This window comes from Trachymyrmex septentrionalis, unplaced genomic scaffold, assembly GCF_001594115.1.
Source record: "Trachymyrmex septentrionalis isolate Tsep2-gDNA-1 unplaced genomic scaffold, Tsep1.0 scaffold147, whole genome shotgun sequence".
NCBI lineage: Eukaryota > Metazoa > Arthropoda > Insecta > Hymenoptera > Formicidae > Trachymyrmex > Trachymyrmex septentrionalis.
Genome location: NW_017304620.1, coordinates 544,456 through 565,057, shown reverse-complemented (window position 1 = coordinate 565,057; position 20,602 = coordinate 544,456). Strand labels below are relative to the sequence as shown.

Below are 20,602 nucleotides of genomic sequence, written 5' to 3'. Positions count from 1 at the left end.
ATATGAATTATACCACGTGCATCCCAAAAAACTATGGCCATCACCTTTCCGGTCGACTTCGGTCTTCGCCTTCTTCGGAGCTGATTCACCCGGTGAAGTCCATTGTTTTGACTGTTTCTTCGTCTCGGGTGTGAAATAATGGATCCATGTTTTGTCCACAGTAATGAATCGACGCAGAAATTCATCTGAATTACGTTGAAACATCTCCAAACATTGTTTTGAAATCGTCACACGGTCGCGTTTATGGTCCACTGTGAGCAAACGCGGCATCTATCTTGCCGACAGCTTTTTCATACCTAATTGTTCCTGCAAAATTGAAATCACTGTGTCATGTGATATGCCTGTGGTCTCAACAAGTTCGCGCACTTTCACTTGTCGATCAGTCAAAACAGTATCGTGGACTTTGTCGATGATTCTGGCGTAGCAACCTCAATTGGACGTCCCGAACGAGGTACATTATATGTGGATGTATGATTCACGTTTAAATTTATTCACCCAATTGTATACAGTTGCAAATGCTGGTGCAGATGTGCTATGAACATTATCCAACTCGGCTTTGATTTCTTTCGGCGTTAAACCTTTCATATGTAGATGTTTGATCACTGCACGAAACTCGTTTTTTTCCATTTTGCAAAAAATACAAAGATTGTGCACTTTAATCGTCTACAAAAATGAAACCAACTGCGATGAATCCCGTTCAAAATTTGACAGTAATCAGCTGAAAGATGTTACTTGTCAAAAAGTAATGTAACATGACACTGCGAGTGCCCTCTGACAGATTTTCTAAGAACTTATTGACTTACTTACTATTACGGTACCCGTTGCTTCATCCTCTATTATCTTTCTTAGGACTCGCGGCAATAGGATAAAGGGAAGAAAAGCGTAGAAATTTAAACCTCTCCATGAAAGGGTAAAAGCGTCTACTGTGACCGAGCCCGGATTTGGGAGCCAGGACACGTAGTTATCGCATTTATTGTTGATCAAGGACGCAAAAAAAAACCCATATCAAAAGGCTCGAAGGCCTTGAATACCTTCAAAAAAGCCTCATCCGAAAGCTACCACTCTGTACCCGGATTCGAGATTCCGCATCGGCAGTAGAATTTTCTAAGGATGATATATAAGAAGTAAAAATGAATATATTTCGGACCTCACACTCCCTGGCAATGGCTGAAAGATGGGGAAGTTGGATAGAATCAAATTTGTTGATATAGGCCTGTGTCTTGTGTTGTCGATGCGTAGTAGGATGTCGTAATTGCGAAAATCAGCTGCGAAACATCGGAGGCCGTTAAAGGCTGCCTTAAGTTCCAAAGTGCTTTATATGAAGTGCTTGGTCCGACTTCGACCACCATCCGTGTGCGTAATTCTCCACAGGCTGCTCCCCAACCGTTTAAAGAAACATTTGAAAAGATCTCTCTGACTAATCTGCCTGAGCGAATCTTGTTAGATTGATTATTGTCGGCCAAGATGTCGATCCACCAGGAAAAGTCTACCTGAAGATAAAAAGGAATCTCCATAAAAGATGTATAATCTTCGTTATTTCTAGTAAGCGCTAGAAATTTTTCTCTTTCAAACGCCTTAGTTGGAGTCTATATTGGACTGCCGGGCATACAGAGGTGAGTGAACCGATCGGACTAGCAAATTCCTTTATAAGACATCTAAATTTACGAGCCAAGTTTTCTGTTAGATGCAGTAACTTTTATCGGCGATTGGGAGGAATTGAGATGGAATTGCTCATTTGAATCGAAAACGAAGCCTAAATATTTGCATCTGGATGATGGACTTAAATGGGATTTGGCAAAGTTAATCCTGAAACCCAAGGATTGGAGGAGATTTACAGACGTGCGAACATTGGCTCTACACTCTTCGTTGATAAACCCTAAGAAGAGGAAATCGTCCAGTATATCATTGATTGGTGGCGTAGGAGAGTAATCACAGGCCGGAGAATCTTAGTGAAGATATTAAGGGCGGTCGAGAAAAGGCAAAACCGTGAATTCATACGTCTTTTTATGCCACTGTGTAAAAATCTTCTATAGCTCTCTAAAATTGGAACCAATAAATAGGTGTCTTCGAGATCAAGGATGGCCTTGATCTTTGCGTACCAGGGAGCATAAGCCGGATAACAGTCCGCCAATCCTTCCAATTTAAAGTAGGGTGGTTCGATATATTTGTATAGTTCCCGTAGATTCAAAATGAAGCGCTTCCCGCCTGATGATTTGTCTATAAGGAAAAATGGCGATAGGAACTGGTTCTCGCAAGGCTCTGGAACCTTGCATCGCAAGCATTCTATTTCCTTGTTGCAAAGTATCGTCTTTAAAGAAGAAAATTTCGGTTCCGTCAAGGAAGACTGGGGGTAAAGAGATAAAGAAAATACGGTATCCGTGTACCGTTTCCAGAACTAGAGAGTTTGTAGTAATACTTTCCCATTGGGCAACAAATTTTCTTAAACAACCCGCTGACCTTACCTCGCTTAAAGGCGGCTCGCGGTACGTCCCGTGACCGCGATCGAGACTGGGATCGATGGGTGCAGCTCTTGTAATAGCCGGATATCCTATCCATGTCACAGATGAGCGAACAGTCCTCTACTTTCCCGAACGGTGCGGTTTAGTAGGATAAAGCTGTTTTCACTGTTGTAGTGGCTGACGAACCGGTTAAAGAGTTTTCTTTTCTACCTGAGATATAGATTTAGATACCTCGCGCTCTGTTTTTTTACAGGTTTGAGCGGCCTTGAGTGTCTCAGCAAAATTCTGCCTGAAGAGAAAGTCGTCGATCGCTGCTGAGTCTGCCGCATTTTTACCAATAATATTTAGGAAGGATTTGGTGAAAGCTCTCCTAGCAATCGAAAACCGATACTGATGGTCGACAAGCAAATGAATACCCTCCGAAAAGAATGTCAGAGCCGTTCTTACTTCGCAATTAGAATTCTGAGCGGCGTCTGAATTCAGCAACAAAGACACACCTGATCCAAAGGCGTTGAGGCAAGCGCCTACCTGTGTCTGTGCCAGTAGCACATCAGTATTCGTCACGCTTAACCATTGATGGGCTTAGCACCGCCGCTAATTGTTTGTTAAGCTTTGGTGGGCTCAATGCCGCTAACTCATTCTTGACTTCGTATTTTACCAGAAGTTTAGTACGAATGTCCTGACTCTACGGGATTCAGTCTGGCTAGCATCGAGAACCATATCTCGGGTGTTATTGATGCCTTGACTTCACCAAATAGTTCTTTGGCCAGGGATTGTGTCTCTGAGGCAAGAGTCGAATTCCGTAATCTCAGTGATGGGAGGATCGGCAAATAACACGCTACAGGTAATTGGATGGTCGTCGTCCCTAACTTCAGAGAGTGCGGGCGCAACTAAAAAGAGACAAAAATGAAAGAAAAGGCAGAAGGGAACCGTCATTATGTCCTCTCTTTGCCAGGTATATTGCGTCGACTGGGTCAACAAGAGGACATACCTGATATGACACCCCGGTCAGTATTTGTGACCGTCAGTCCTTCATTGCCTTGGATTGCGGCCAGTGAGAGAGGCGCGGCCGAATCCTCTATCAACTACCTAGAATTCCTTGAGAGCGATTTAATTTCCTGACCCCCATTTTGAAAACTTAGGTGATCGGCATCTCTGGAAAGAAGCTCGCGAATATAGCTAAACATCTCTTGGCCTGCCTCTAGATTGCCAGCACCTCGAAGATGGTTCCCTCGAAGATCGTGAATCCGCCGAAGAGCCAAAGGTATGCCGTCTGCTTTCTCGCGAGCAGTCGCGTGAGCGGGCACGCGGGCGATTTTGCGAGCGATGTTGCGAAAGCTCGCGTGTATACGAGGTCTGTTCAAAAAGTATCGCGAATTTTGAATTTCCACGGGTTACGTATATTCGATTTTCGATTTTTTTGTGGCGTTATGTTGGTACTCATGTCTCTCACTTATGCCGACAAGTTCGGCCATTTTGAATGTTCAGTTAATTTTTGACAGCTGCTTTGCTTGCACGTGTTTTGGTCGTCTTCGATTTTTGCCTATTCCAAAAAATGGATCAAAGAATCTGTATCAAATTTTGTGTGAAAAACAAAATTAAGTGCGCGGACGCATTCCGAATGTTGACTGTGGCATATGGTGAAGCTACCTTGGACCGAAGCAACGTTTATCGGTAGTACAAAATGTTCTCAGAGGGCCGAGAAGTTCGGCCGAGAAGTTCGGTCGAATGTGAAGGTTTTGCTTACAGTTTTCTTCGATTGCAGGGGCGTGGTGCATCATGCAGTTCTTGCCACAGGGTAGAACGGTCAATAAGGAATATTACCTGCAAGTTATGCGCAATTTGCGCGAAGCAATCCGCCAGAAACGCCCGGATTTGTGGAAGAACAAAAATTGGCTTTTGCACCATGATAACGCCCCTGCTCACACATCGTTGCTTGTGCGCGAATTTTTGACCAAAAACAACACACTAATGATGCCGCAGCCACCGTATTCCCCAGATCTGGCCCCCTGTGACTTTTTCTTGTTCCCGAAACTGAAGAGGCCCATGAAAGGACGACGCTACGCTACGATTGAGGAGATAAAAACGGCATCGAAGGAGGAGCTGAACAAGAATAAAAATATCACAAAAAATAATTTTTTGAAGTGCTTCGAGGATTGGAAAAAACGTTGGCACAAGTGTATAATATCTGATGGGGATTACTTTGAAGGGGACAAAATAGATATTCATGAATAAATAAATAATTTTTGAAAAAACACAAAATTCGCGATACTTTTTGAACAGACCTCGTATCTTACCCGATCATACGGATCTCGGAACACTATCTATCGAGAATCTTAAGTTTTTCTTTTTCACTTTATGTTTCGGCATAAGTCCGCTAGAACGAAAAGACCAAACTGAAAAAAGGTTGAGGAAAAAATGTGCGTTTTCTGGGATAATGAACAGAATACAATGAGGCTGGTGCGCGCAGCGGGAGCCGTGGGGAAAACACGGGCGGCGTGCGTCACTATTTTTTAGCGGTATTTTTTGAACTCTGTTGTCTGAGCACGTGCAGGAGCACGACTACATAGTTCTATATATTCGAATCTATCCGGACGAGACATATCAGGGCATAATCTAAATTCTTATAAAAATGAGTATACTGAAATAATGATATTAAGAAAATAAAGCATTAGTAAAGCTGTAGGTAAGTTTAATATAAAAAAAAGTTTGCTCTATATATAAATTTAGTACAGAGTTTCAAGTTTGAATATTTATTTCATATTTAATATTAAATTATTGGGAATATAAATAAGTTTCCGCCGTTTGACAAACAATGGCGCTACTAGTATGTTACAGTTAAAATTGTCAGCTGTAAAACGTCATATCGTAAGGTTGGACATCTGGCAAGAACATAATCTTGAAATATTAGCGATTTTGCATCAGCATCTTATATCTTTTTTCGTGCGAAAATGTCGAGTTTTGAGCCGAATAAGCATCATTTGCGGGAGCTTTTGATTTACTTCTTTAATTTGAAGAAATCTGCAGCTGAAGCGCATCGATTACTTGTAGAAGCATATGGTGAGACTGCCTTAAGTGAGAGAAGTTGCTGTGAGTTTAAAAGTTTAAGAACGGTGAATTTGACGTCAAAGACAAAGAACGTAGTGGAAGGCCGAAAGTGTACAAAGACGCGGAATTGGAAGCATTATTGGATGAAGATTCGTGCCAAACGCAAGAAGCACTTGCACTTACATTAGGAGTGACTCAACCAGCAATTTCACATCGCTTAAAATCGTTGGGAATGATTCAAAAGCAAGGAAATTGGGTTCCATATGAACTGAAGCCGAGAAACGTTGAACGCCGATTTTTCACATGTGAAATGCTGCTTGCCAGACATAAACGAAAGGGTTTTTTGCACCGTGTAGTCACTAGTGATGAAAAATGGATCCACTACGATAACCCAAAGAAGAAGAAATCATGGGGACCACCTGGCCATGCTTCAACATCGACAGCCAAGCCGAACATTCATGGGAAAAAGCTCATGTTGTGTATTTGGTGGGATCAGCTAGGTGTCGTTTATTATGAGTTGCTCAAACCGAACGAAACCATTACTGGGGCTCTCTACCGAACACAATTGATGAGATTGAGCCGAGCACTCAAGGAAAAACGCGCCCACTACTACTCCAGACACGACAAAGTTATTCTTCTGCATGATAATGCTCGTCCACATGTTGCGGCGCCGGTCAAAACCTACTTGGAAACACTCAATTGGGAAGTTTTACCCCACCCGCCGTATTCACCAGACATTGCTCCTTCTGATTACTACCTGTTTCGATCGATGGCGCATGGCCTGTCTGAGCAACACTTCACATCATATGAAGATACCAAAAATTGGGTCGATTCGTGGATAGCTTCAAAAGATGAAGCGTTTTTCCGACGCGGTATCCGTATGCTGCCAGAAAGATGGGAAAAAGTAGTGGCTAGCGATGGACAATACTTCGAATAAAACATTAGGTACCGTTCTTTCACAATAAATGCCCAATTTTTGATAAAAAACGGCGGAAACTTATTTATACTCCTAATAATTATTAGCTAATGTAATTTTAAAATCTAATAATTTACTTTAGCATTATAAAAAAAAGTAACAAAAAAGTAACGAATCATTACTTTTGAAGTAACGGTAACAATAACGCGTTATTTTTTTGAGATAACACGCACAACCCTAAACCACTTACATTCAAATGACGCGAGATTATGTATACACAGTGCGACAAATATGTTCCCGGACACGAACCACATCTCAGCAACCAGTGGCAACATCTGTGCGTTCAAACATGCATTTGAAAGGTTTAACATTTCCCTATCTATCTGTCAAAGTTTCATTCATTTTGGTTGACATATAACGAAGATATCACAGTTCATGTTAAACAAGATTTTGGTCGAGGTAGAAATGTCTCTGGAATGATTGATTCTCATTGATTTTTGATCGCTTCTTAATGTGTGTGGAACAAACTTCGCACAAACCTTCGTTTTACCCAAATCTTCATGTAATATGGTTCGAATCGTTTCTCTACTGATATTTAAAGCCTCCTCCATCATTTTTAGTGACGCATTGCGATCGTTTGCAACAAAATTACGTACTTTTTCGATCATTTCGGGTGTTCGAACCAAAATTGGCCGTCCTGATTTTTTGTCATCTTCAAGGGTCTCTCTGCCTTCCAAAAAACGCTTATGCCACTCAAAAACAGCTGTACGACCTAGACATTGATTGCCGTAAATTTGTTGCATCAATCGGAATGTTTCTGATGCACTTTTACCAAGTTTTGCGTTAAATTTAATCACTGCTCTTTGTTCCATATTAAAATTTCTACCTCGACCAAAATCTTGTTTAACATGAACTGTGATATCTTCGTTATATGTCAACCAAAATGAATGAAACTTTGAAAGATAGATAGGGAAATGTTAAACCTTTCAAATGCATGTTTGAACGCACAGATGTTGCCACTGGTTGCTGAGATGTGGTTTGTGTCCGGGAACATATTTGTCAATAAAAACAATTTTTATTCACATTATTGTTTTTCATGCATATTAAAAACTAAAGTTAATAATTCGCAATCGATAAGCTGATGCTTGTCGAATATATCGCTATCGTGTATAACGTTCTTGTGCTAAACAACACTGTCAATGAGGGATAGAAATATAATATCATACTGCGTTCTCACAATTCTTTCTTTCAGTGCTAGAAGCGCCGATAATGATAGTTTTCTTGGAAGAACCGCGAGATCGATGACATGTAGCGACGCGTTAAGCGCCAATAACAATATTTTTTTAAAGATTGGTGACACGCTATTGATGCTCTGCATGCTTCGCGTGGTCACAGCTCTATACCTCGCAGAAAGAAATGTGAATCGTAATTAATCGTATCCACATACTACTAGTGTTAAATCTTGCAGGCACTGAGTTTTCAATGACTTTAAAGGACATGCCAAAATTCGAATGTTTGAACGTGGTATCGATCAACGTGTACGACATCGAGAATAAACACGTCCTTCCTCTACGCCTCATCGGTGACAAGAAGGAGAAGCACGTCAACATGCTATATCTGCAAGATCCACACAACGATGGTGTAGCCCACTTTGTGTGGATCAAGAATGTCCCGTCTCGTGAGATCGCAAATTATTAGGGACAAGAAGAAACAAATTTTTCTGCGATCGGTAAGTATAAAATTATAATTTTATACTTAGTAAAAAATTATAATTTTCTTGAAATAATAATAATAGTAATAATTTCTGTTTTTCAGATGTCTTTATTACTTCAGTACGAATAAAAAATTACAGTCACACGTAGTGGATTGTGGCAAAATGAACGACTACGCTATCCTATTGCTGAGCGAGGACGACAAGTGGCTCGAATTTGGGAACCACTACAATAAGGAACAAGTGCCGTTCATCGTCTATGCTGACCTGGAGTGCGTTCTACGTAAGATGGAATCCAACAAGAAAAACGAATCGTCATACACATGTCAACAGCATGAGGTATTTAGTATAGGTATTATATTACGTGCGATGATGCGTTATTGTCGTATCAGTTTTGTCGCGATAAAGACTGTATAGCATGATTCACGCGATCCAACTCCAAGACTTGGCGTACCGCGTGAAAAATATCATATCCGCTGACGTGCCCATAATAGCGTCGCCGAAAGAACAATAGCAGGCATACCATAGCGCGACGCGTTGTCACATCTGCGAGAAACCACGCTGGATGACGCGGGTACGCGATCATCTCACCGCGGTAGATATCGCGGTCCAGCATGCAAACTGCAATCTAAATTATAAAAATTTGCTATATATTTCGGTTATACTTCACAATTTATCGGGCTACGACGCACATTTTATAATTAAAGACATTGTTACTGCGTACATGTAGATTTCCTTCCTATAGGAAGGAAAAATACATTTCATTCACTAAACATGTCGATAGCATCAAAGATAAAAATAAAAATAACTTTCACAAAAATTATATAAAATTAAGGTTCATCTTTAAAATTTCTAAGTACGAGCCTCGATAAATTGGCGTCGTATATCTCGATAAAAAAAAACTAAAAATTATACTGTTAGAATTTTGCAAGCTCAGTGAAGGATTTCGATCTTCTTACACGTAAAGATGTCTTTCTGTACGAGTACGTTGACTGCGTCGAAAAGTTAGAGGACATGCGCTTACCATCGCGTGAATCATTTTTCGTTGACGGGCGACATCGTACCTGAGAGCGATTAGGCTCACGCCGTGAACGTCTGGCACCGATTCTCTATTCGAACGCTCGGCGAGTACAGTGATCTATACTTGAAAACAGATGTCTTGTTATTAGCTGACATTTTTGAAAATTTCCGCGAAAGTTGTATCGCGAATTACAGTCTCGATCCCGCGCATAACTACACCTTGCCTGGTTTCACGTGGGACGCTATGCTGAAATGTACGCGCGTAAGATTTGAGTTACTCATCGACATCGATATGATTCTATTCATTGAGCGTGGTATACGCGGTGGCTTCAATGTTCCGACAGATACGCACAGGCTATTAATAAGTACATGCGTTTGTACGACTCGTTGAAACCATCGTCGTATCTCATGTACATACTATAATATGAATAATCTGTACGGATGGGCGATGTGTCAACCGCTGCTATACGCCAAATTTCGATGGATCGAAGACGCTGCGAATTTTGACGCAAGTGTGATCGCTCTGGATTCACCCACTGATTATATTCTCGAGATTGATCTCGAGTATCCACAGCATCTGCACGATCGGCACACTGACTTACCTTTCTGCCCAACGCACGATAAGCCGTTCGGCAAGCGCAAGGATAAACTTCTAGCGACACTGTTCGATAAACAGCGTTATGTCATCCACTATCGTAACCTGCAGCAATGTACTCGTCACGGCCTTCGCGTAACAAAGATCCATCGGGTGTTACAATTCGCTCAGTTCGCCTGGCTCCGTGATTACATTGAACTCAATACGCAGTTTAGAACGCGCGCGAAAAAACGATTTCGAGAAAAATTTATATAAATAAACAACGCGGTATTTGGCAAAACTATGAAATACGTTCGAAATCATGTAGACATACAATTAATAACAAAATGGAACGGACGATACGACGCGGAGGCAATGATCGCGAAGCCGAATTTCCACAGTCGTAGCATTTTTGCGGAAAATTTGATCGCCGTCGAATTGCGCGAACTCGAGGTGAAATTCAACAAGCCGATTTACGTGGGAATGTGTATTCTCCACATATCGAAAGTCTGCTTGTACGAATTTTACCATGAGTACATGTCACCAATGTATCGCAACAAATACAAGATCATGTACACCGACAAGAACAGCGTCGAGTGCGAGAACGTATACGAGACGATGAAATGCGATATCGCTAGATTCGACACGAGCGATTATCCGATGGACAACGTGATCGATACGATATGTCTCTTGTGAATAAGAAAGTACCCGGCCTGATGAAGGATGAGAACAACGGTATAATAATGACAGAATTCGTGGGACTCAGAGCGAAGATGTACGTGGTGAAAATGGATGACAAGAAGAATACTAAAAAGGCAAAAGCCGTACAGAGTAACGTCGTAACGCGAATGATAACGTTCGACGATTACACCCGGTGTTTGAACGAAGAGATTGAAATGACTCATTGTCAATCATATATACGATCTAAATTACACGAGGTGTACACGAGGAATATCCGAATCGAAGATTGCTTTGAGTCCATACGACAAACGATACGTCGTACCAGACTTGACGGAGACGTTACCGTGGGGGCATTGGCGGATGCCTTTGTAATATATATGCATTAACATTTATATCACTATTATGTTTTTACATTTCTTATATTTTCATACAGTGTATATGTATTACTATTCTTATATATCTTAATTTGCACTTTGTGTCTGTTTTTTTACATTTTTTTGTAGATTTTTATATAGTGTTTGTGTTGCTATTATAGGTATATCATTATCATTATGTATTACTATTCTTTTTTATTTCATGTATTACTTTTATATACGTATTTTATATCTGTATACTTTAAAAAACAAAAATGGAAGGAATAATAAAAAATATATTTTATATGATTGTATATTATATAATATATTGATACATTTGTTATATCTATACAAAAATATATGAATAAAAATTTTATCAAATGACATTGTTTTTGTGTATCCACGAATTGTGTGTATCCATCGAATCCCAGCCACTTGACGTACACCTTGTCTCCTTTCTGCGCAGTACTTTCTCCACGAGATACACGTCCGGATGAGTAGCGCAATGCAACTCGTGTTCGTTTCAGCGACGGATTTTCCGCGATAGTCGTCGAGTAGATAGGTTACGGGATTGTTACGCTGCACTTTACCGATCGTAAACGCCTTGGTGGTCCAACTCTTCTCAAAAACCGTCTTATACTTGCTTACGCGTACCGAATCGCCTACTTGGAATTTTGTAGGACCCGTGATTTTTATTGCTCTGTACACCATGTCCAAGAGTCTTTTGGCAATCGCGGAAGTTATGTCGGCGGGTCGCATGCCGATGGTGCGATACTTGCGCGCGTTGTAATCCGACACGAGACACGGCAGTTCGTCGATCCACTTGTAATTGTCATGGAGTATAAACATCTTTCACATATCGTTTTTGAGTGTGCGATTGAACCACTCGACCACTAACGCTTTCAATGTTGAATACGTGGAATAGTGATTAACGTTGTATTTTTTTAAGATTTTCTGCACATCGGCATTGTGAAACTTCTTCCTCATATCCGTTTGTAAATTTTTCGGACATCTTCGCACAAATTATCTTGGCGATAGCGTCAGCCGTCTCGCTTCCATCCTTGTTCTTGAACGGTACGGCCCACGCATACTTGTCCAACACATTAATGACGGTGTATGTAGTGGTGGCCTCTGTTGAAGTTCGAGTACGGGTGCATCTCGACAATATTAGCTTACCACAGATTGTGGTATCCCTGGATTATAACGCGCCTTTGCGGAAAATTTTTTCTCACCGGAGCGTGCAATTCCTTGACTAGTCGACGTTTCTTGGAGCTAATTTTTCTCTTTTTGTTGGATCTCTTTTTCATGATACAATGCATAATACACAAAATACAAGAAAAAAATGTATTATTTCTCCCTGACGCCATTCGACTGGCCTGTTTCATCGATACGCGATTGAATTTATTATAATAAGACCAGTTTCGCGAAGTTCCTCGATGATTGACAGCTCGTTGTCATGAACGTTGTTGTCCGCTTGGTACGAAGCATCGAGCAATCGTAGACGATCCACCAACTCGTTGGGATCATCCCAATGCATGTAATCGATCGCGTTATCGTTCAGTATCATGGCGCGAGATAATCCCTTTCCAGATTTCTTCTTCTGTTTCTTGGACGTGATCGACACCAACGGTGCGATTATGTATTTGTACTTGTATCCTCTGCTCCTCAATAATTGATCCTGCGAATGATGCTTGTGTTTGTGCGCGTTCATCGCTAGCAGCATGCTCTTGTATTTGTACATATCGTCTTCCGTGTAGAAGAGATCGCTGGAAATTCTCTTGAAAATCAACTCGTAAAAACCGGCGTACACCGGCGTATCATACGCCATCGATAATTATGTTGTCCACATCGAAACGTTTATTGCCAAGCATCAGTCCATCTTTGTGTAGGTAAACGCCGTATACATCATTTATACCGCTCTCTTTATCTCGCGCTCCCCTCAGGACAGCCTCGACGTACTTTTAGCCCAGCGGGCCGAAGCCGGTTCGCAACGCCTCTCGACCTTCTGACGTTTGCAACCGATTTAGAACGAGTCATTGCGAGCGAGTCATCAGTTTCGAAAACGTTCTCCAACGTCTATCGTCAGTACAGTCGTCGTACGTGGGGTAGAGGTTATCGATGGTACAATCGTCGCATGCGGGGTGAAGGTTATCGGTTATTCACAGTCGTGCGATCGATCATCGGATTTACGTGGGGTCGCGGAACGCTCTAACGGAACGTCTCGTTCGCTTCCTCTTCCTCCTCCTCTTCCTTCTTCCTCTCACGCTTGGGGGGCAGACACGTCATCGTCACTACGTCATCGTCGCCGCGTCATCGTCGCGTGACTCTCTCTTTGTCGTGCGCACGCCGGGGCTGTCGGCGAAAAGTTGCAACGACTTGATAAGAGGTTTAAAATGTCTGTTCAATGTCCTTATCGATTCTAGCAATCTTTAAAGCGTAATGTTTCTTGCGGATCGAGTCACTCGTCTTCTCAATCTCCCTCGCGATTTTTTCACGCTCACGCACATCTACCACGTTCGTTTCTGGCGAAGTATCGACAACGACTGACCACGTTACGGTATCGCGAACTCGTTAAATCCTTTTTTGTTTACCGTTTATAAGGGCACTGCCCTTGTCTATCACTAGAAATCCATATTTTTATTGCAAACAGTCGCGGCACAATGTGCAAAATTCGTCGTACGACAGTCATTACGTCAGTATTCACATTGTAAACTGTTTCAAGTACCATCCTGTTTGAACAGAATCAACAGGTTCGCGTTGTCGGGTATTATTATAGATGTTTAGGTACTCTCGCGTTTGACAGATATAAAAACAGTCAACGTTTGCGTAGCAACCCATTGAGAAATATTCTCTCACCACATTCTGCTTATCGCATACCACGTCATCAATGATAAAAATAGAATTTGGCCACTTTTGGTGGAACGACATCGCTGTTGTTGGAGAACATAAAGCCAATTTCGTCGATGGATGTAAACAAATTTTCGAGATATTGATATTTTGGCTGTTGCAGCAATTTCGAGTAGACATACACGTTCTCGAAACGTACGTCATTCGGGCTCTCGAGTAAGCTTATGAGAACGTTGGTTTTACCACAATTCGACAGACCGCAAATGATCGCGCATATGATACTCGGCAGTGCTTACGCTTCTCCGCGCCGCCTCCCATCATTTACGATTTCGCGTCGCAGTTCGTGACACGTATCGTCAGCGGTTATCATACGAATTTTGTGCTCGCACTACGGGCAGTGCGCTCTCGAACACCTACTTAAAGGCGCGTGAATCGCGCAGTAGCAAAATATATCTCGCGCTGTACCATCCTTTCAACATTCTGGATTTGAGCGTCGAGCAGTTGCAGTATATACCAAAGGTCATACTGTGACACGTGAACGGTGACTATATCGACCACGTGTGGGACAAGTTTCCGGAACACGTGAAGGCAGATCCGGAGGTTCGAACCTATCGTCGCTGCGATGAGCACTACAATCAGCCGTAGTAACATATCGACGATCCTAAGATAAAAGAGCGAATGTCGGCATCGCGTTGAATCGAGCGATAAACGCGCTTCCTTTCGAGTTACATATTCCAGGCAGGTGACGCGGGCATAAATCCACTGGACGCGTGTGCCGAAAACACGACATTGCGTATTCTCAAAGCACCAATTTCACCGATAGACACGCGGCTGATAAGGTACTCGCCGATGAAGCGCTAGGACGCGTCATCGCGAAGATTCAGCTTTGAGTGAGAGAGCCGCCGTCTCGGCAGCGATGAAAGCCAAAACCAAGATCGGCATGGGCATGAAGTCAAAGAAGAAGACGAAGAAAAAGATGACGAAAAAGCGGATACTTCCAATGGCAAAACGAGGTGGCGAGTTATCGTTTCTGCCGATATTTGGGCGCGCTCGGGTCCTTGATCGTTAGAGCGGCCAGCATGATGAAAGCGGCAATAGTAAAGCCGCGCGACGTCAGCTCGAAGAACTGCAACGTCACGCGGCAACATCACGATCATGCGATGGAACAGGGCCGCGGACTGTATATCCGTACGGACGCGGACTATATCTCGACCCGTATAAACGTGGACAGGGCGTAACAGCGAAGAAAAAAAAAGAGACGATAAAAATGCCTTTGGACACAACTACCAACATGCAATTGAATGAGCTTGCGAGACGTATGCGCGTACTGTATTTTAGAGGTGTTTTTGCGTAACGCATTACCGAGCGCCGAAACAAAAGCGGTATCATGAATTTGGACGATGCGAGCCCGGTACTCACTGGGTAGCGTATGCGAAAAGAAACAACTGTGTCGTGTATTTCGACAGTTTTAGCAATCTTTGACTGTCCAAGAAATTGGTGCGATATTTCGGGAATGGTGTTATGACGATAGAATACAATCACGCGTCCTATTAGACGTACCATTAGAGCTTTTGCGGACAGATGTGTCTGCGGTTTCTACAAACGATCGATACGCATGAATTTAAAAAGTTCGACGAGATGCCGTGAATCTCAGTATTGGTCGAACGGCATGTTGCTGATGCTTACGCTGAGCGGGAAAAGCACCTTTTTCGCGGCGAACTACTTTCCCGCCATAGATTTGAGGAACGGCGATTACGAGCTCGGTCTGGCAATTTTTGAGACTTATCACGCGATACCGAACGTGAACAAATCGAACAACAAATTTTATTTCGCCAAAGATGACGCGGAAATTATAATTCCCAAGGGTTCGTACGAAGTGCGAGACATAAACAAATTTTTGAAACGTGCGATTTTACGGAAACGTCCGCGCCACGACGCGCTTGAAACCGTTGACGTAGTGCGTGGTGACAATAGCAACAATAACACTGATGACGACGACGATGACGAGGGTGGAGAGTACCCGATAACGCTCCACGCAAACTACAATATGATGAAATGCGAGATTCGATGCGACTATAAAATTAACTTTCGCAAGTCCAACAGCATTGGATCGCTGCTGGGATTTTCATCGAAGCGTGTACTGCGGCTACGAAGATAATACGAATCGGACGTGTCAATCAACATAATGAACGTAAACGTAATCCGTGTTGAGTGTAACGTGACCGAGGACGCGTACAGCAATGACAAAAGAGTGCATACGATATATGAATTTTTGCCGAGCGTGTCGCCAGGATATAAGATATAGGCCGGCGTAGATCATTTACCCATCAATCATCACACGGAGCATTACGGATCTAATGATACACGTCGACCAGAACGGATGATTGCTCAATTTTCGAGAAGAGATTACTGTTAGATTGCACGTACGACGGCGACAGTGATAACGCGAGCGTGAGATGCTCATGCTGAACAGAACAAAGAGACGCACGCAGAGAGATAACGCATGCTTTACAAAGCCGGTGACGTCAACACTCGCTCATTCAGCTATATCAGGAAGAAGCTCAGCGCATAGAACGTTACATTTTTACAATCTTTGGAATTCGCGGTGCGCAACATTTGAGATGATTGATATTATAAACATTGAGGATAAACCGCTCTTCGACGCATCGTCAAGATTGAGATTCATACGTATAACTCGTTCGCCAATACAACGTTCTGTAGCGATGAGATAAGGATACCCATACAGCAACAGAATCTGTACATACTGCCGTACAAAAGCTTTCTATACGTCGAGGGAAAACTGACGAAAAACAAAGTGGTCCAGCGTGCTAAAGTGGCATTGGGAAATAATTGTGTAGCATTTATATTCGATACGAACTCAATGATGTGGAAACTGACCGTAACAAAAACGTGGGCATAACTATTATAGTACTTTCAAAAACTGTAACAGTGTCGTCCGACAGAAGCATGATTCTGCGGAATGCCGGCTGGGATGCGCAGACTATTGCGGTTGGATACTTCAATTTCTGTGTACTGCTCCACGTACTGTTGAGATTTTGCGAGGATTATAAACGTGTGATAATCAACGCTCGTCACGAGTTGATTTTGATACAAGCGCACAATGACAATAATTGTCTGACGGGATATCCGGCAGTAGAGTCAACACTCGAATTATTCAAAGTACAGTGGCGAATGTCGCACGTGTTATTGAGCAAGATAAATAAGCTGTCAATGCTGCACGCTTTGGAAAGCAGATAATATCTGAGCATGGCTTTTTGCTCGTGGGATGAGTTTCCACTCTTGCAGAGCACAACCAAGCATTCGTGGGCCATCGAGATGGCTACTCGAGAAGCCGCGCTATGTCATCTTCGTTATGCAAACAGGCCAAAAAAATGTCATGTCCGAGGACATACCATCTGATCAAATTTGACCCGGACTGGTCCATTTAAACCGCGCGCGTAAATTGAATCGGAAAAAATTTTTTTTTCTAGATTGGTACAACCTTCTCTGACATTCGTGTGAAATTTGAGCGGGATACGTCAGTTAGTGTGTGTTTGGCAGCCATTTGTTTACGACGCAAAAAGTTTCTTTGGCGATTTTTACTATGGAAAAAAAATTGAACAACGAGTTTACTTGAAATTTTGTGTTTCCAATGGAATTACGGCTATGGAATCATTGAAAATGTTGCAGAAGTGTTTTGGGGAGTCTACTCTATCGAGAACGCAAGTATTTGAGTGGCATAAAGCATTCAGTGAGGGTCGTGAGGATCAAGACGATGCTCATCGTTTTCTTCGATTACCGTGGTGTGGTTCACCATGAATTCGTTCCAGAGGGTCAAACGGTCAATAAGGAATACTACTTGGCCGTTTTGAGGCGTCTACGTGAAGCAATTCGTCGTAAACGGCCGGATTTGTGGGCAGACAATTCATGGATTTTTCACCACGATAATGCGCCGTCACATTCCAGCCTGATTGTGACTAAATTTTTGGCCAAACACAAAATAAAAGTCATCGCTCAGCCACCGTATTCGCCAGATTTGGCTCCCTGTGACTTTTTTCTGTTTCCGAAACTCAAATATCCGCTCCGGGGAACGCGCCATGAGTCGATTGAGGCATAAAAAGAAATTCGCTGAAGGAACTAAAGGCCATCCCGGCCGAGGCCTATAAGAAGTGTATGGAAAATTGGATTAATCGTTGGCATGCTTGTATTGGCTCAGAAGGAGGCTATTTTGAAGGCGATCATAAAGATTTGTATTAAAATACATAAAATTGTTGTTTTTTTTAACCAGTCCGGGTCAAATTTGATCAGATGGTAAGTCAATTCGACGATTGCAAATTAACCAATGCGAAACTCTACCTGAACTCGGAATGTTATCCGTATGATGACTTGAATCTAAATTTTGATAAAAACAGATGTGCGATTCTTGTACGTGTTTCTGCAAGGGCTATTACGGATACGAGTATCTCGAGCCGAGCTTCTTTACGACTTTTCTACGTAATGGCCCGTTCGTGATCATCGATTGCTCTCGCTAAAACGAATCGATCAAGAGTGGCACCGTGGACGTACGATTAGACTTTGAATGTAAGGAGAACGTGCCTGCAAATACAACAGCCCGTGTATGATGAGACAATCTATTGTCTCATCATATACGATCGCATGATTTAGTAATCGCATAATCCATTGATTAACTTTATGCGCAAAATTACCTAAGTGCATCCTCCGACACGATATAAAGTCTTCTACTTCTCGACAACGTGTTCGTGCCAATGTTCGTGGATCTGCAAGGATTTATCGTTAACAAGAAATTTATCGTGAAGGAATTGGCGGTGCTGAAACAGGAGACTGTTCTCACGCATTTACATTTTTAGTTCCGTGCCATAGAAATTTTTGACAAGACAGGTCTTGCACTTCTTGGTTAATTGCTTATCACCATGGATTGCGATGGGAGGACGAAAGGATCCTGTACACCGAGGCGAAACGCTTGATCACGACGACTGTCTTTGAAGATGATGCTATCGTATACGTCAAGGGGTGCGAGAAACGAACATGATTGCGGAACTTACTTCTGGACGATAAGCGAGAACGAATGTACATTGAGACTTTGGATGCAGTTTACGAAGACATGGAATCTTTAACTAATATAGATGTTACTAATACTATGCGATGTGGACAACATATTAAGAATTGTGAGTTACAAAATGCATTGAAAATATATAACTGATGGTTGCAAAAAAAATGTTTTAATAAAAATACGTTAATGTATTTATTATGTATTTTTTTCGCTTTCTTTGTAATATATGTATGTATGTAAGCATGTGTGAATGTATGTATGTATGTATGTATATGTCTGAAACATCGATGCTTCTCTTACACGCGATATGCCCACCGATCTGACAGTATAAACAGTATATATAGGCAGTATATAAGACTTTTTTTCATTCAATCGTAAGTTACGAGCATTAAGCATGGACCCAGTAAAAGAATACATATACCAAAAATCAGTCGAGCAAAAGGGGTACCGCCCCTTACCATCAGGTTCACCAAGTCCCCTAAGAAGGAAAAAGCTAGACACTAGGAATGTCTTGGGGAAAAAAACATCAAAGTCGCCAATGTGTTCATCATCATCAACGTCATTAAAATATAAGCCATAAAGTATATATATATATACAATATATATATAAAACATTGATATGATTCGCAAACAAAAAAAAACGTAAAAAGCTGCGATAAATCGTGTTGTGACACGTTTGCAATTCTTGAAAAAAGGGAGAAGGGAGTTATCCCTTTTTCGATTCTAGAAGTATTACCACATCACAATTTACGCGGATGCAATCAATCTTGCGATACCCGCTTTTACGAACGGTTCAAGAATGTACTTCGCCAAAGAGAGTAGCGCATCGCGCGCGCGTACGAAGCAAAAAAGGACTTAAATATTACTGTAGTAACATGTAAGTTTTAGTACTCTATACTCTATATATAAAAAATAAAAAATATGTTTTTAAACATTACGTATGTACACAGCATGGAGCATCGTGCAGTGCGTTTACTTAGCAGACGTTACTGACGGTTACGGGCTACAAGTTTTTGGAAATTAGAATCAACGTTAGTCCACCGAGTTATGTGAAGATCGCCTTGAGAAATCATCGCGGACAAGAACTGTCGCTGTCTCTCGAAACGTGGAAAGAAACTACAAGCAGCGATAAAATATTTACAAGATGCTTCGAAACGAATACAAAGATAATTTTATAAGTGTTGGGCCGCTAACCGTCAGAGTTTGCATGCTGAACAATGCTATGCTCGTACGTCTCGATTCTTCATCCATACGTATGATGATGACCGAAACGACGCTACGACGTATGTTTGACGGATCTATCAATGTAACATTTGAACGATTAGCTAGACTAGTAGATACGATCGATGTCAAATATACGAGGTCTGGCTATTAAATAACGAGACTGCTTATGAAAAAGAGTTGTATTTTAAAAATTATTCTACAATTGAATGCTCCCCTTCAATGTACTCCCCTCCCCTCGCCACACACCGTTTCATTCGTTTTTTCCATTGGTCAAAGCAATGCTGGAAGTCTTCTTTTGTAAGAGCATTTAGGAGCTCCGCCAATTTTCGCTTCACCTTTTCCATCGACTCGAACCGGGTTCCTTTTAAGGCAGACTTGATCTTCGGAAACAGGAAAAAGTCACAGGGTGCTAAATCAGGCGAGTACGGCGCGTGTTCGAGCACTGGAGTGCATCTAGCGGCTAAATAACGCTTCACAGACAGCGCGTTATGGGTGCGTTGTCCTGGTGTAAGATCCACGACTTGTTTTTCCACAACTCCGGCCGTTTCTTACGAACTCGCTCTCGCAGTGTTGCCAAAACTGTCAAATAGTAAGTTTGGTTTACAGTTTGACCCTCTGAAACCCATTCAGTCATCACGATGCCGTTGATGTCGAAAAAAACGATTAGCATGGCTTTAAATTTTGATTTCGACATCCTT

General features: G+C 42.1%; 2 protein-coding genes and 1 long non-coding RNA gene across 13 annotated transcripts in view; 1 reads left to right on the top strand and 2 right to left on the bottom strand.

Annotated features, from left to right (window-relative positions):
* The window catches only part of LOC108745701, a 20,970-nt gene extending 12,141 nt beyond the window's left edge, over positions 1 to 8,829 (top strand). The window contains exons 2-3 of the long non-coding RNA XR_001939115.1: positions 7,892 to 8,152; positions 8,239 to 8,829. This is a non-coding gene — a long non-coding RNA (uncharacterized LOC108745701). The remainder of the gene's footprint in view (positions 1 to 7,891; positions 8,153 to 8,238) is intronic.
* The window catches only part of LOC108745695 (glutamate-gated chloride channel), a 549,841-nt gene that overhangs the window by 132,378 nt on the left and 396,861 nt on the right, over positions 1 to 20,602 (bottom strand). The window lies entirely within an intron of this gene.
* On the bottom strand, positions 6,813 to 7,348 carry LOC108745697 (putative uncharacterized protein FLJ37770). Its single transcript, XM_018482007.1, has 2 exons — positions 6,963 to 7,348; positions 6,813 to 6,894 (listed from the first exon to the last, which is right to left on the bottom strand). Exons 1-2 carry the CDS (start codon positions 7,293 to 7,295, stop codon positions 6,862 to 6,864), a joined length of 366 nt encoding a protein of 121 aa, XP_018337509.1. The 5' UTR covers positions 7,296 to 7,348; the 3' UTR covers positions 6,813 to 6,861.